The sequence below is a fragment of the Magallana gigas genome, chromosome 4 (genome assembly GCF_963853765.1).
Source record: "Magallana gigas chromosome 4, xbMagGiga1.1, whole genome shotgun sequence".
In the NCBI taxonomy this organism is placed as follows: domain Eukaryota; kingdom Metazoa; phylum Mollusca; class Bivalvia; order Ostreida; family Ostreidae; genus Magallana; species Magallana gigas.
In genome coordinates this window covers 13610307-13626967 of record NC_088856.1, presented here as the reverse complement: position 1 = coordinate 13626967, position 16661 = coordinate 13610307, and the positions used below count along the sequence as shown (strand labels likewise).

Genomic DNA, 16661 nt, shown 5'->3' with positions numbered 1-16661 from the left:
ATTTTTCGATATATATTTAGCTTCGGACAGCCTTAACATAGCCGCGTTGGCAACTATATTTGCGAAAAACACCCAAAGTGGCCCTTTTTGGTATTTTTTTCTGAAATGGGTGAGGCCATAAATTCCTTATTTCTTATACAGCTTCGTTTTATGCCATGGTACATTGTGTGAAAATTTCATGTTGATCCCTCCACTAAAACAAAAGTTATTCCACAAAAACGAATGTGCACGGACGACGACGACTGCGCCATACCATAATTTTTGCGGTCGTATAAAAATCAGTAGTCACCTGTACAGCTGGAGATTTAAATGTCCAAGTACTAATGAAGTTAGAGTTGACAACAGCTTTTATTAGGATAGATTCAGGCAACTTTTAAATTTGATAGTGGAAAAGGTTTTAAATCATAATGACCACAGTAGATCCACCTTAAGGTTCCTCCACACCCCGTGACTTTTCCAATTTCCTTTACAATTTTAACGAAAACCGGAAGTTTCGTTTTGGCTGCGAACTAAATAATATAGGGCTGAAAATATGGTACCAATTTATGCAAAATACGATTATCTATAAATGCATATCAAGGACGACCAAATAGACGTCCTAATTTTTTTGGAAAAAAATATTTATGAAAATGAAAAATAAAGAATTATAACGATTATAAAAAAATATTTATGAAAATGAAAAATAAAGAATTATAACGATTATTCAGGGGGCCGTGGCGCCAAGAACGGCATAATTATTGAAGGTTCTGAGACCGGTCACCCCCGGGCAGGACCCCCACCCTCAGGAATCCGGGGTCACCTAATTGTCACAAGTCCTAGTTTAGGCGCCCTGCGCCTTGTTTATGTCCCTATATAATATGATAATATAGTTATTATAACAATTATTCAGGGGGCCGTGGCGCCAAGAACGGCATAATTATTGAAGGTTCTGAGACCGGTCACCCCCGGGCAGGACCCCCACCCACAGGAATCCGGGGTCACCTAATTGTCACAAGTCCTAGTTTAGGCGCCCTGCGCCTTGTTTATGTCCCTATATAATATGATAATATAGTTATTATAACGATTATTCAGGGGGCCGTGGCGCCAAGAACGGCATAATTATTGAAGGTTCTGAGAGCGGTCACCCCCGGGCAGGACCCCCACCCTCAGGAATCCGGGGTCACCTAATTGTCACAAGTCCTAGTTTAGGCGCCCTGCGCCTTGTTTATGTCCCTATATAATATGATAATATAGTTATTATAACGATTATTCAGGGGGCCGTGGCGCCAAGAACGGCATAATTATTGAAGGTTCTGAGAGCGGTCACCCCCGGGCAGGACCCCCACCCTCAGGAATCCGGGGTCACCTAATTGTCACAAGTCCTAGTTTAGGCGCCCTGCGCCTTGTTTATGTCCCTATATAATATGATAATATAGTTATTATAACGATTATTCAGGGGGCCGTGGCGCCAAGAACGGCATAATTATTGAAGGTTCTGAGAGCGGTCACCCCCGGGCAGGACCCCCACCCTCAGGAATCCGGGGTCACCTAATTGTCACAAGTCCTAGTTTAGGCGCCCTGCGCCTTGTTTATGTCCCTATATAATATGATAATATAGTTATTATAACGATTATTCAGGGGGCCGTGGCGCCAAGAACGGCATAATTATTGAAGGTTCTGAGACCGGTCACCCCCGGGCAGGACCCCCACCCTCAGGAATCCGGGGTCACCTAATTGTCACAAGTCCTAGTTTAGGCGCCTTGCGCCTATTTACCGAGAGATATTTTCCCGTCGGGATCGAAAAACTAGTCGATAAGCATATTTAGAACGGAGTTAGTGCGTTGAAGTTAGTGCGTGCTAGCTTGACTTTGTTTGTTTATGTGGATTGTATTGACGATTACCAAGAAGTACTGAAAGATGAAGGCGTGTGTATTGAACAAAAACATGTTTATGAGTTTGTGAATACATTTTGACAGATTCAATGAAAAAACCAGGTAAGCTAGATAAAGTATTTAGCTTGATAAAGAGATTGTGCAGGACCTGTTCTACGTGCTATGATATTCATGTTCATGCAATCTGAATCAGTGTATAGTAACATGGTTAAGGGGCATGGTCAAATTCTATTTTTCTGTGTTTATCATTAAAGTTTTTGGAACGCATATCTAATGATCATATCAAATATGAGAGTCAGCCGTTGAGTTTTAAGCAAGATACAGGGCTCACAATTCTTTGTCATGTAGACAAGGCTCGTGCCCTTTGTTTGTTTACATAGGTTCAATATAGCAGTAAAAACTCTTTTTCAAGCTGATTTGTCTATCAATTTATTCATTTTAAGCATAAATAAACTGTTACTAAATTTCAACACATTCATTTTAACTGGTCTAAAATTGGAATTTTCACTTCAACATTCAAAATTAAACAATTAAAGCTTTGTTTACAGAGCAAAGAATTTTAAGCTTTGTAACTCCCTTATAACTCAACAAATGACACTCAAATTTTGGTTGCCTATTAAAAATACTCAATAAAGTATTGTAAACATTAAAATCAAAATAATATTTTTTGACAAAAATCGTGACCGTGCCCCATTAATGCACGAACTATTGTCAGTTCATAGATAAACAAAGATATTGTTATGTAGACCTACGTTAAGTTAAAAATAAAACAAGACAACTTCAAAAGCACAAAACTAAGTTTAATAAAAGCTAGAAAAAAACCCCAAAAAACAAAACATGCACATGTGTATTTACATTTATTCCATAGGGGAGAAATGGAAGGACAAAACATACCCCTGCACCCTCCAGTTATGGTGTCCCCTACGCCTTTAGCTCAGAACTTCCTACCACAACCTATAGGAATCAGCAGTCAGGAACTGCAGAGCCTTCTAGCCAAGCCTGCCAAGGAATTACCTGTCCAAGTAAGTACACAGCAAAGCACTGATGAACTGAATTTAACTACTTGCATTGGAGTTTACATTTTAATAGGGGCATCAGAAGGTATTTCACATTGGGGTGGCATATTTGATACAAAAGAGGGGTGAACAGGATTTGACTCTTTTACTGCTTTTTTTTTTTTTTTTTTTACAAAGGAAATATAAACAGAGGGTAGGGCCCAGTTCAGTTAAATTAATAATTAATAGTCTGACCATTGGTGCTATTTGAAAGAGCACCTGACTAAATAGGAACCAGGTTGGAGGTCAGACTACATATAGGTTTTAAAATTCATTGGCCTGGTTAATCATGCCCACCCCCCACCAGCAACAATTTGCAGTTGCAGTATTTATATGAAAAGCATGTCATATACTTGTATACTGTAGAATCATTTTTTTTTCGTGGGGGGGGGGGGGTGGCAATGTTTGTGGGTAGTCAAAATTTTCCTGATATTTTGTTGGTAGTGTAATCAGGATAATTTTAAGAAATATGAAACAAATGATTGTATATATACCTTGTATATCATGGGGATGTAAATTTGTGGGCAAGGGTTACCAACGAAAACCACGAATAATGGTCCTCCACAATCAATGATGATTCCACAGTAGTAGATTTAGTGGTTTGATTTTTTGAATATCAGTTTGTGCATTATAGACATTCTGGAGTGAATTTCATTTGTCTGATTAATGCAATTTGATAAATATGGTAGTTTAATTAGGGTAGATTTACAGAGTCAAAGCAATGACATAATAATGTAAAGAAGAAAAGGGGGTTTTAAAGGCTTTACAGAATTTTAAATAATTGCACTTGCTAAGAAATCAAGGAGAAACACCTAGGTGTTTAAAAATCTTTTCAATGAATTTCATGATCGTATTTGACAATGTGCATTTTCAATATAATGTGTTGGCTCATAACAAAGGAATTAAAAAAAAATGGGTCAAAGTTTGTATAAAAAGTTGTTTTATCAACAATAAATTATTATTCATGCATGTATAGTATGCAAGATCTGAGATAACATTCATTTCTTCTTCTCCAGTTTACCTCATTCAAAAGTATTGTATATAAATTAAATGCATTTTAACTATAAATGTCATTGACAAGATCCATTTAATGAAAGGTTTATCAAATGTGGGATATAAATTTCTTCGACGATTCTTCATAACAATAGTTTTGTTAAATAGTGTGTATTGGGGCTTAAATGTTTTGGTAAACACAATAAAAATTCATGTTTTAAAGTGTCATTTTCTATGATTCTTGAAATATGAAGAAAACAAGGAACAAATGTAAATGACAAACTCCTAAATATAATATCTTAGATCTCTTTACATTTGCGATACATTTACCCATGTAATACAAAAATAGTTATAACTTGTATCATGCTATTTTTCAACTTAACCATGAAAATTATATGGTTTCAGGTCTTTTATGAGCTTGGTAACAAGTTACAACCCCTGAATAATGGGATCAGAACTGGCGACTGGGTCCATCTTGCAGAGCTGTTAGGCTTCTCCCGACAACAGATTGACCATTTTGAGGTTCGGTCCACCATCCAGCGAGAACCGCCGGGCTTCCTGATGTTGATGGAGTGGCGGTCACACGAGGACAGGAGCACATTGTTCATCTTGAGGGACACGCTGTGGACCTGTGGACGCCATGATTGTGTCAGTTTCCTGGACAGGCGTGTGGAAGGCAAGCATACAAACTCAAGATTAGTCTTTGATCCACAACATAAAAAACTCCAAAAACGTGGAAAACCCACAACTACAATGCTCTAATACCTTTTAAAAGTTTACAATTGAATAAATCTTTCAGTATTTAGGGAACATATTTTCTCATTTTATGTGGCCTTTAAAGGTCTTATAAATAATATATTATTTCAAAAGTGATTTTACTCGGAGAGAATTCTGAGAACCTCACTGCTAGCTTATAGCTGTAAACCCAAAACAACATTTAATTTACATAATGATACGGTAGTTCATGATCATACACATATATATAGCATGTACTAGCTCCTATTATACATGGTAATATTTCATTTAGCAGAATTTTATACTCATGAAGTTTTTTAGTCAAGTGATATCTTATCTTATAGAAACCATGTTTATGGATCTCTATTTGCGAGTCATTGATGAAGAAAACCGGTTATTACCCATACGACTACTGAAGGTCCGCACTAAATGTGATGCAACAATACGGGAAAGTATTCAGAATTTCCTCTGTGGAGACTCCGACGATAGTGAATATGAACTTGTGGACACACCCCTTCTGTCAAAAGCCAAGCAATTCAAAGTAAATCATTTTTTTACGAAAATATCTTTACATTTCTCATTGAAATGTTTTTGTACCGGTATTTGTTTATTAGTATGTTTAGACATTATCCAGTAGTAATACAAATGTACATGTAAATAAATCCCTTATCCCAGATATATGTATTATGTTGTCGGTCATTATTATTACTTAAAATGTATACATCGCAGCTTTAAAGGGAGACATCAAAATAAAGTGAATAACAGGATATTCTGTAGTTTCAATGTTACTTTATTATTTCAACAGGGTAAACAAATCACTCTGCGAAAAAAGAATCGAAGGCGTCCTTGTGTTTCACCAAGAGATTCCCCAAATTATAACATATTGATATCTAGCTCGGAAAACAGCACAGGGGAAGAAAATTTGTCTGATGACCAACTCGGTCAAATAAAGGACTTACCCGAGAACCTTGAAGCTTGTTGTGTAAGTGATAGTGAACCTGAAGTGAACACTCCCAATGCCTGTCCCAACACGATCCGCAAGACTGTGTACATCACAGAGGACTGTGTGTATTGTGGTAAAATCAGGACCGTCAGCCAGGTAATTCCAAACCTCGCTGTATTCTTTGGATAATGTTAAAAAAATCATCAGATAAAGATTTTCATTGCAACAGAAACGATATTTTTTTTTACAGTATTACCGTTATGTTATTTTAAAACATAAAGATTTTAGAAGAAAAAGTTTTTATAGTTTTGTAATTATTTCATTCTGTTTATTATTTTATTTTCTTCATTTTTTTTTCATTTAGAGACATGTATCAGAAACGTCGTCTGCTGTCAAAACTGGTGTGCATTGTCCCTCGTGTAATTGTCCTTTCCATTCGTCTCCATTAGCAACCAGCGAGCCTCTTTGTAATCAAATTGTAGATCCCAGACTTCGAAATCCATGGCAAGATACTGACAGGTCTTCCCTGAATGTTTCCTCTGAACAAAACTCTGATTCGCTGGAAAGAAATCCTTTCAATACTCCAATTCAACGCTCAAGTCATGGTGACACAGAGCTAACCATAGAAAAACAGCTCTATAGGGTCTCTGCATCAGAAACCATGTTTTGCAACAAACCAAGGGCAATTTCTTGCACACTTCTTCCCCAACCAAACATTCCCATTCAGTGGTGGCAAGGTGGTTTGACCAAGTACGAGGATCCACCATATATCCCAATGAATTCAGTCAAGCGGCAGCGGTCTGTCTCTGAACCCCCTGAAATGTTATTGGCCGACCTTGACACAAAATTCGACATATCATTATCCACAAGTAAACGTCGCCCCAAAAGACGGAAAATTGAACTAGTGTACCATGAGATCTGTGAAAATATGAGAAATTTTCCTGGGTGGGACCCTGATGAATCGGAACAGACAGTAAGAAACTGTCCAAAGGGTTCTACAACTTAAAAGAGCTCACTTTTGGTCTCTCTCTCTCTCATTTTCTACTATTTTTTCCTTTCCGAAAAAGTGAAGATTTAAGATGATAATAGAGGTAGTCTCTTTTTATGCCTACAGAGCCAGTATGCTGTAAGAGCGGAATACTTATTAAGATATTACTTTGTTTACTAGATTGAACAGTCCATGGCCCGCTTCTGTAGAGAAGATGGACACTACGTCATTTGGTTCATGAGGAGTAAACATCGTGTCGTTGTTACAGTCAGGTATTCTTTCTCGAAAACAGCATAGCATCTATACTAAACCTAACGTTGTTGTTGTACTCATTCTGTGTAATTCATAATTTTCCGCCCTCTGTCATTTACGATGGAATTGGTTTTGAAATAACATGTACCAAAATGAGGTTCGTTGCATGTATCATGAAATACAATGGTATCGAGGTCATTTACGTATGATTAAAATGCCGCAAGAAATTGTTATTTTTAAAGTTATTTGAAATTGAGTGGAAAAATATCAGCATCACGATCATTCAATGTGCTCGAAACACATAAATGCAAGATTTTAACGTTTGCTTATTATTTTAAAGTCTTGATTTTTTTGACAGCCAAAAAAGTTTGTGTACATTTTGAGATATATAGTCATGTAGATCCAAGCCTTACTTATTTCTTGATAAAAAGTACATCTCAAACCCCTTATTTGAAATAATGATATGGAGGATCTTTCTTCTATTTTATGCCTTTGGTTTTACAGTATAATTAAGGTCTTCCGTTGGAAACGGAAGACCTTTCTATTATTGTGCGGGTTAAGATTTTTCTTATTTTTCTTTTTTTTTTGTTTCCTAGACGCGAACTTTGAGGCTTCATATCTTGCTCATTTCTGAACGGTTTTTGCTCAAATTTTCAGGGCTAATGTACTTTACAAAACACTATCTTAAGCAATTCATAAAATTTAGAATTCCCTTTTCGTTAAAGAGTTATTCCCCTTTTAATTTTTTTTAGGGCCTTTTGTTTCCAGACAAAGGCTCCGAGACTATGATAACAGGGAATAGGAATCCAACGAATTTGAATAGCAGAGACATTGTAGTGGTGCACATCGGTTTTTGTTTTTCGATTACGTTCCTTATTTAGAAAAAGGTAGGGGGTCAAAAAACAGGATTCAAAAAATTGCAAAAATTTAGACATATTTTCCTTTATATCTTTTAAACGAAAAATAATTTGTTAAAAGATGTAGAATAAAAGTTGTGCAGAATATTAAGGGCTTTCATTTGACACCAATAAAAAAGGGCTGGCCCCTTAAATTAAGGGCCAATAGCCCCTAAAAGTTTTTGCTTAATAACTCAAAAACGGTTAGGATTTTGATATGGCTGTCGCTGGAAAAGTTGTTTGTTGGGATCTCATAAAGGTCGTAACAATATTATTTTGTAAGTGATTTGTGTAGTATGAGTGTAAAAAGCTTTACATGTTGACATGTACCTGTTTTCATTTGACAAGTAAACGAAAGTCTTTGTGCGTACAACTGGCATAAAGTTGCCGCAGAAAGTATGCTGGTTTATACAGGAGGCAATAATTTATAAGAATATTTTTTTTTGTTGGAGTACATGCTTTTTTTTAGGAGTTTAAGTCATTGTTGTTAAGTTCTTATCGTGCACAATCATTAAAAACGGCAGTTGGAAAACAAAACATTCTTTTTCTTTTCTAGTAAACCACAAAATATGGAATTAAAAAACTCTATGCATTACATTTTATTTATTAACTCCATGCATTTAAAATCTACCTTGAATCAGAGCTGTGTGTATGTGTACCATTACGTAAGTTCTCCCTCGCCCGCGGCCGAGAAAATCGGTCACCATGCTCGCGGCTGGACTACCTAGCGGTCAGCGGTTATCTAATACACGAGAGCTGTGTCTCTCATATACATGTATGAGTTTATTTAGCCGCGAACTCAAGAATTGGTTTCGTTTTGATTACACATAATTTTTTATGGATTAAACGATTGGGTGTCAGTTAAGAAATCGTTCAGTTAATTAATAAAGGCAATGTCATTCTCAATCTAAAGCAATAATAGACACAGATCAATTGTGGGTTTTAAGTTTAAAATAAATAACTTCTATTTGATAGAGTATGGTCATTATACTGCAAACTTTTCAAATCTTCCTGGGTTCTGAGCTGTGCCTGTCTGTGCGTTGTACATGTACCTTTACGTAATATATCCTTCGCCCACGGCCGATGAGATCAGCCACGGCTGCACTACCTAGCGGTAATTAAGCGGTTATTTAATAGACAAGATTCTCACACCGCACACTTACATGCATATGAACGTGTTTGAGTTAATATAGCCGTAAAAACGGGAACTCCATCTTGTATTTATTCAATTGAACATTTGAGTGTAAATGAATATTAATGAGCGATATTACTCCAAATCGTACACATCGTAAGACATAAATTAAGGGTTAGTTAAATTTGTTTATGTAAAATATTTTAAAAACTGTACAAATAATGTTTTAAATCACCCCCCCCCCCCCACACACACATAGTAAAGCTTTAAATGGTGATCATCCCTCGCACATGGCTGAGGAGAACCGGCGCGAGTGGTCAAGTAATCCGCGGTCGGTTCGTGTTCTTCTACATGTACCTTATCACGCGTTCATGCTTCATATTTTGCACGGACACAACTATATTTTATTATGTTTTCAACTAGTATATTCGTTTAAGATGAACAGATAAATTCATTAAACTTGTACAGTTGATTTAGCATTGATTTATAGATAGCGTACAAGGTAGTTTAAAAATCAAATTATAATCAAAGTTCCATGTAACATGTTTGCGGTAGGTGCTAGCACGATAAAAAAAATGTCCTGAATTGAGGCATTCGATGATTTTTTTAAAAAATTTTCACATGAATTTTAAACAACTTTAGATTAGATTCTATCGGTCACATATTAATCACTTCTGTAGTTTTTCTACATGGTCGTTCATTTCTTTGTAGAAGCGAACTCATTGCTGCCCCCCCCCCCCCCTCCCGTCCCGCTGACAGGAGCTCGCGCTGGATTTTTTTAATTGTCAAGATCTTTCGAAAATCATTTTTGGTGGCTTCTTTTCATGTGTAACATTTTGTTTCACTTTCCCACCCGTTTGTTTATTCTTAGTCTGTGTAAATTCAATCGCCACGTTCGACCGAGAATCTTGCGTCGCTTCAGCGCACACAGTTCTGAACATATATAGCCCCAGGTCATCAATTGTTATATAATTGAGTAACAGTTGAAATTGTGCTTTTACATAAAATAATAAATAATAAAATCATCCAGAAAAAAAGTTACCGTAACTCAATAGTCAATACCAAAAATAAAATCTGTATGATTGCAAACTGAAATCGGTTTTTCAGTATTCGGCGGGATTTGATTTTTCTGCTAACATTAGTATTTTTATTGGTTTCAGAGATTACGATGTAAAAACACAAACAGTAAATACACCTGATATTATTTACATTGATAATGTTGAAAAATATTTAAAATTAAATTAGTCACATTCGTAAGATAAAAATGTTCTACGAACAACCGATTATTTTTTTCCTATGTCGTATCATTCGTAAATAAGTATGTTCTGTACATATATATACATGTACCTCAGAAAAAAATCAAATGATTACACAAAAAAGAAAGTTGTAATTAGTATTTCGGAATTTTCTGAAAGTAATTTCACATTGTATTGAAAAGAACAAGAAATAAAAATGATTTAATTTTTTGACTCAATATTCGTATATATTACCGGCGCTTCGTACATGTGTAACGGCGTACAGTGTATAGATTATTATAATATGTTCCAATTAAATACCATGCGTAAAGATTCCCATAATAATTACTAGTAATTGCATGACTGTGTACATTGTAGGCAAATCCCTGTGTGTTAATTACTTCTAAAACTCTTTGTTTTCCTTTAACAGTGGTTTAAATAATTTTCAGATAATTAATAAATTTTTTGTAATTTAAATTGTATGCTTCATCAAATACTGATTCCGATTACCTTGAAGTCATTAATTTTCCATTGGCTATTGAAAAAAAAAAGAGACGCTTGACCATCCAATGAAAACAAATACATAGAGTTTGATTGACAGGTTCAGCCAGGTGCAGGAGACACCCGATGTCCGAGGTTATGTGTGCTGCTTGTACAAAGTCGAATGGTCTCAGTAAGAGTTATCGATGTAAATAAATTAAAAAAAGTATATGCTTATTAAAACATGATCGTTTAAGTTACAGCGAAGTACATTGAAGTGTTTATAGGGGTTTACTCAAGAAAAGTTTATACCTAATGTTTTGACTGACCTTTGTCCAATCAGATCGTAGCTGGGCGGAGTTAAGACATTGCCGCTCTTGACTTGAATGAGAGAAAGAAAAGAGAGAAAGAGAGAGTGAATTGAGTAAATTATAAGTGGTGCCGATAAAGAAATAATCATTAGTTATAAACTTGCAAACAAATTAATTAAAGTCTGTATATAAATATTACATGTATATCCTATATTGTATAACTTTATTTCTTCGGCCGCGCGCCGTCGACAACATGCACATTGATAAGAATGACGTAGCTTATATCCAACTAAATGTCCTAGCATGGAGTCCGAGAATACGGACATTAAATATTTTGAAATGCGAACGAATGATCACTTATGAACATGATGAATTTAGATGTAGTGTAAAGGAAAGGCAACGAAGGCGGATGCTTAGTGGAAAAGTAAAACGTCTAAGGTAAAGAATGTTTCACACTGAGTAACCATGAAGAAAGTTTTTATACAAAGTAAATTTACAACCTATGTTTAATTCCAGAAAGATTCGTCAAACTTTGATTTGATTATTAACGGTAACACTTGTAATAAAAACAGTTTCTTTAATATTCGTACAGTCTTCGATGTATGACATTACCTTATCCTATTACTGATCTATATAAAGACATCGTTGTTCCCTGGTTAAAGAATTTCAAAACACTTCAAAGTTTCATAAATTTATAAAATATACTATACTATGTCTCGAGTTTTTTCTTCCACCACTTTTTGCTTCATATTTCAATAATAGTAAATACCTTAGTGCTCAAACTACGTTCATCCACTTACATGTATATGAAAAATGTCCAGATTATGTGTTGAAACGCCCCCTCTACCGCTTCAGGTTTCAATACACATCCCAATATTGAAAGTCTACGGGGATTTTGCATTGCATCAGCCATTAATAAGCCCGGATGATAACGTTAAAAAATTGCGCGAGGTATCCCGATTACTTCCGAATGAAGAAAAGATGTAAACATTTCCCATTATAAATATCCGTAAGAAAATTGTTTTCGTTCCTGTGAAATTTTATGAGTGAAAATTGTTCAATAAAGATATCTTGGATATATTCCATTTCATCAATTTCAGTTGTGTTTCTTTCACAGGTATGTGTATTTTTATTAAAAATCATCAAAAATTGATGGAAGCAATAACTTGGGACATACTATAGACCGTGATTTGTCACTTTATACGATAACTATTGTTGATAGATAGTTCACTCATCTGCGTCATCTATAATTTATTCCATTAACCAGTTAACTCTCTCTCTCTCTCTCCCCCCCTCTCTCTCTCTCTCTCTCTCTCTCTCTCTCTCTCTCTCTCAAATTAAGTCACGACCAGTATTGTCTCAACTCCGCCTTCTACAATCTGATTGGACAAAAGTCAGTCAAAACACTGCGTAACAACTTTTCTGGAGGAAATGCCTATTAATAGCTTCATCATTTCTTTTGGATTTTTTTTCTCATGAAAATACCTACATGTACAAAAGAGTTTTGCCAATCACAAACAGTTTAAAGTAATGTAAAACACGGGCGCCATTTTGAAACAATTAAATTGTCAGAGAGTTCCGAATGAAATCTGATGAATGTTTCACGCGGTTCTCGCACGCTTTGCCCGAAACGATTTACACGCTTTGGCCGAAACAGTAAACGGTTTACACGAAACGCTTCACAATCACACGAAACGCTAAACGGTCTACACGAAACGTTTCTCGCACGTAAGTCGCACGTTTTTGGTGTAGTAGTACGTTTCAGGGTCTGTAAATTTTGTCATCACGCAACAATTCTAAACTGGCACATAGTTTTAAAAAATTTAGAAATATTTTTAAATAAAGAAGTTATCTTAGAGAAAAGGTTACGTGTTTTGTAGGCGGGTTCGGTTTTTAAATCAAAGTACTGATGTACTGACGGGAGTTGATTTTATCGAATATTATTTATTTTAAAATCAACGATATGCTAGTTTGCTTGGCAAGTAGTTTATAATCTGCATTTGAATTATGCACATTTTTATAATATGATTTCTCTGACTTTTCCGACAAGAATTTCGAGAAAATCTCTAATGAATCATGTTGTGTTATATTTTGAAATAGAATTGATTTCATCAAACTGTGTTTTGATATTCCACATATTTCAAAAATTGTATGGATCCAACCAATAATGAACTCTAGTCTCGTTCAACCAGATGCTCGGCTGTCTCCGTTAATCTCCGACAAGTAAGAGATACCAGGTCACGTGATAGCTTGATGATACGACCTCTAAATATAGACTGACTCTCTACTTGCCGGAGATGTAAGGAGACAGCCGATGGTTGAACGAAACTATATATTGAACTCTGGCGTAGGAATACACACAACAACAAAAAACTTCTAATTGTTCGTACCATTAAAAATCTGACTATTTCCAAGGTATTTATAAATAAGTTTCCTTAAAAAAAATGCTTCAGCATATATAACATCGAATTTATCGATTATGTTCAAGAACGAAGTCTTGTCAGCGGCGATGATTTGTGCTTAGATGCAAAAACAGTTTCAGTTTCGGTTTGCTAGAGTAACAGCATAGGAGAGATGATTAAAATCAACTCCCCAAAAACACAATTCCTGACATGAATCATGAGTACATGTAACAATGCTTGCTACCCTCTGAAAATTTAACTGACAGATAGTTTTCCTAAAACAATTTCTTTCTTTCTTTCTTTTTCAAAACACGTTTTATATACAGGCTTTCAATCACAACACATTTTTATAACAAAAGCAGAACTGAAAGTTTAGTCATTATAATTTATTGACACCATATCACATACATTTTCAACTCGCAGCAACAACGGAAGACCTACTCGTGGTTTTGCCACGAGCTCTGCTCTAGTTATCATGAAATTATTTCTTTGACAGCCATATGGGGAGGTTGGTTCACTACGCTGTTTTCTCAGAACGCCATGGCGACGGTCAAGATTGGCACTATTTCTTCACAGAGCACCGCTTCACCGACATCCGCTCACTACTCCGCCATCACATGACCAATGGCCTGGAGTCTCAGTCCTCTCAAAATGGCGACAACCGGAAAGAAATTAGCATTAGCGCATCAAAGAGTCTGCGCGAGAGTCACCGGGAACAAACCAAGTTGTCTCACGTGACCCTGAAATACCCTCGACGACCTCAACCAATGAAAAAGTAAAACAGATGGTGAAAAAGGAACAAAATAATCTTGAAGAGTAACAAAACAAACCTTGATAAGGATAATGAACGTTACATAATAAGAGTAACGCTAAACGATTACATTTTATACTTGTTTGTTGATACCTAATCCTTAAGAACTCTGTTATCTTTGTTTTTATTTTAATTTTCATTTGTTATTTTTTTAACACATTACTTACTTTTTACATTTGCATTTTTTGTTGACGACATATACTCAGCTTAAGCCTATGACTTACCCACTTATCATTTATGAACTAGTACACTAGGCTCAGTACGAGCGATTTTGTATTCACTATTAACATTATTCGTTATATTCGATCAGTTTTTAAAAACAGGGATAATTCACTGACTTTGCTAAATTCATTGTTAGTATATTCGCTATTACTGTGGTTTTAAATAAAACTCTAAAACCAATTAATTTTCTAATTACATTGTAGGGCTGTTGTTTACAATGTTTTCATTGCATCCATACAACATGTGAGTTGTCTGAAAAATGCTCAAAGCTATACATGTACACGTAGGTGTTGGCGTTTACTCTAAAAGAGTATTACTATAGATATTATTTGTTGTGTTTTTATTAATGCGCTTTAACCTCACTTGTATATATGGAACCACGTTCCCGTTTGTTATATTTTTACAACATTAATGGATATTTATTTACCTATTCAAACTTTAGTCTTTAAATGGCATAATGTATACAATGTACCTGTTTTATATTATAAATAAAGTAAATCTACTGGTACTATTATAACGTTCGTTTTGATTTTATGCAAATTTATGGATTCTAATGGACATTATCGGATGAACAACATTTCACGATTTTCCTGTGACTGTGCTATACTATAAACATTTAGTATTAATCATAAGTTGCAAAATTCTCGAGGTAAATGTTACATCTGATGGATGCACAGACCTTGAGGTTGTGAATCCAGATCTAGGCAGGTTCCTTTAAAAAGAAGATGGGGGAACAAGATAGCGCAAATGCCCATTTGGTTAAATTCAACTTCAACCACGAATATACGGACTAGACGGTTAGATTTTCTTTAAACCTTATATAGACTTTGACAAAAATATGGAGCCTAGACCCACTCTATAAAAGAAAAGGCATTGAAGTTCTAAAAATGACACTATTTGGACGTGTTGACACGCATACGCCAGTTTAAATCAACCTATTCTAAATATTTCACATATTTAAAGGTTATAAATCGATGTTATGGTAAATATATATTGTTTTCAATAATTTCGAAAGAAATTATGAGATTTGTTCATATTTTAATTTTATAGTATCTTATCTATCTCCATATAGGCAGTTTACACGCCTTGTTCACCCATCTTCTTTATTTCTAACTGAAAAATTCGCATTCTTGTATTGTTTATGATATCCGTATATGTTTGTTTAGAAACTTTTTATTGGTTAAAGTTTTCTCGCTCTGATTGTACATGCACATATCATATTTTACAAACGATGTTCAACAGAGTGCTGATTACCTTATCACTACATAAATGAAATCATTGCAATAATATGCCCTATTATTTACAAGGTATTTATGTTGAAAAAAACCCAGGGAAATTGTGTTAACCCCCCCCCCCCCCCCCCCCATAAAGAAAAGAAGAAGGAAATATTTAAAAGAATGACAAATGGTTTTGCCTAGTATGGAGACGTTACTCAATTAGATATGATGCTGAAGTTGGTAAAAATAACGTATGTAAATAAGCTTCTGAAAGTCTTATGGCTAATTAAAACAGATATGTACCTTTATCATGCACAGTATTAAAAGTATATTTCCCTAAGGTTTTTCTTGAAGTAAAATCTCGTTGATCGTTTAAATTTTATACATGTTTAAATCCTTATTAAAAGTAGATATCAAATATAGATTTTAATATTCAATTCAAACATCTTAAATGCTTTTTGTGGCATACTTGCAATGGCAAAACCAATGATTTTATGTTATAGATGGTAAATTAATTTAAAAAAAAACCGGTTAAGGTTCTTAGGTACAATGAGGAATTTAGAAAAAAGAATAGGTATAAGCTTGATTTGTACACATTTGTACATGTATATCATACGTAACGTCACTTGAGAAGTATTACTGAGGGAGAGAAAATATGTGATAAAAAAGGTACAAGTAAATTGCTTCTGTGCTAGTCAAATACTCATTGAAATATCATGTAACTTTTAGGTCGAAAAATAAATTCTAAATACGAGTTTAGTGGACACTGAAAATTGGCTGTAATAATTCTTATTTTATTTTAAATTAATCTTCTAAAATCAACAGAGATAGATTCTGAGATTTTAATTTTCAAACATAGATAGTTAATTACCACTCCATTAGTAAACAAGTATAAAATTTATACTGTTGAGAATCTCTGACTGGAGCAGCGGTGTCTCCTTCACTTATTTGCTGTCCACTTCGACCCCATTAATAATTGTCAGCACTCAGACCATTTATATACCATTGATCCCGCTTTGTTTCGAGAAGAAGAGCTAAATGATGGGTTTATGGCGTTCGGTGATATTTCAGTCATTAAGTTGTAAATATCACCATAGTAAATATGTAAACACAAACAG

At 35.0% G+C, this 16661-nt stretch overlaps 1 protein-coding gene across 1 annotated transcript in view; it reads left to right on the top strand.

Moving 5' to 3' along the window:
• LOC105343233 (uncharacterized) overlaps window positions 1-14843 on the top strand; it is a 32654-nt gene extending 17811 nt beyond the window's left edge. Inside the window, exons 2-9 of the mRNA XM_066081384.1 lie at window positions 1862-1973; window positions 2740-2893; window positions 4325-4595; window positions 4999-5195; window positions 5460-5753; window positions 5962-6570; window positions 6766-6857; window positions 13790-14843. Coding sequence (XP_065937456.1) covers window positions 2747-2893; window positions 4325-4595; window positions 4999-5195; window positions 5460-5753; window positions 5962-6570; window positions 6766-6857; window positions 13790-14072 — 1893 coding nt within the window. The 5' untranslated portion in view covers window positions 1862-1973; window positions 2740-2746 and the 3' untranslated portion in view covers window positions 14073-14843. The remainder of the gene's footprint in view (window positions 1-1861; window positions 1974-2739; window positions 2894-4324; window positions 4596-4998; window positions 5196-5459; window positions 5754-5961; window positions 6571-6765; window positions 6858-13789) is intronic.
• The last annotated feature ends 1818 nt before the right edge of the window (window positions 14844-16661 follow it).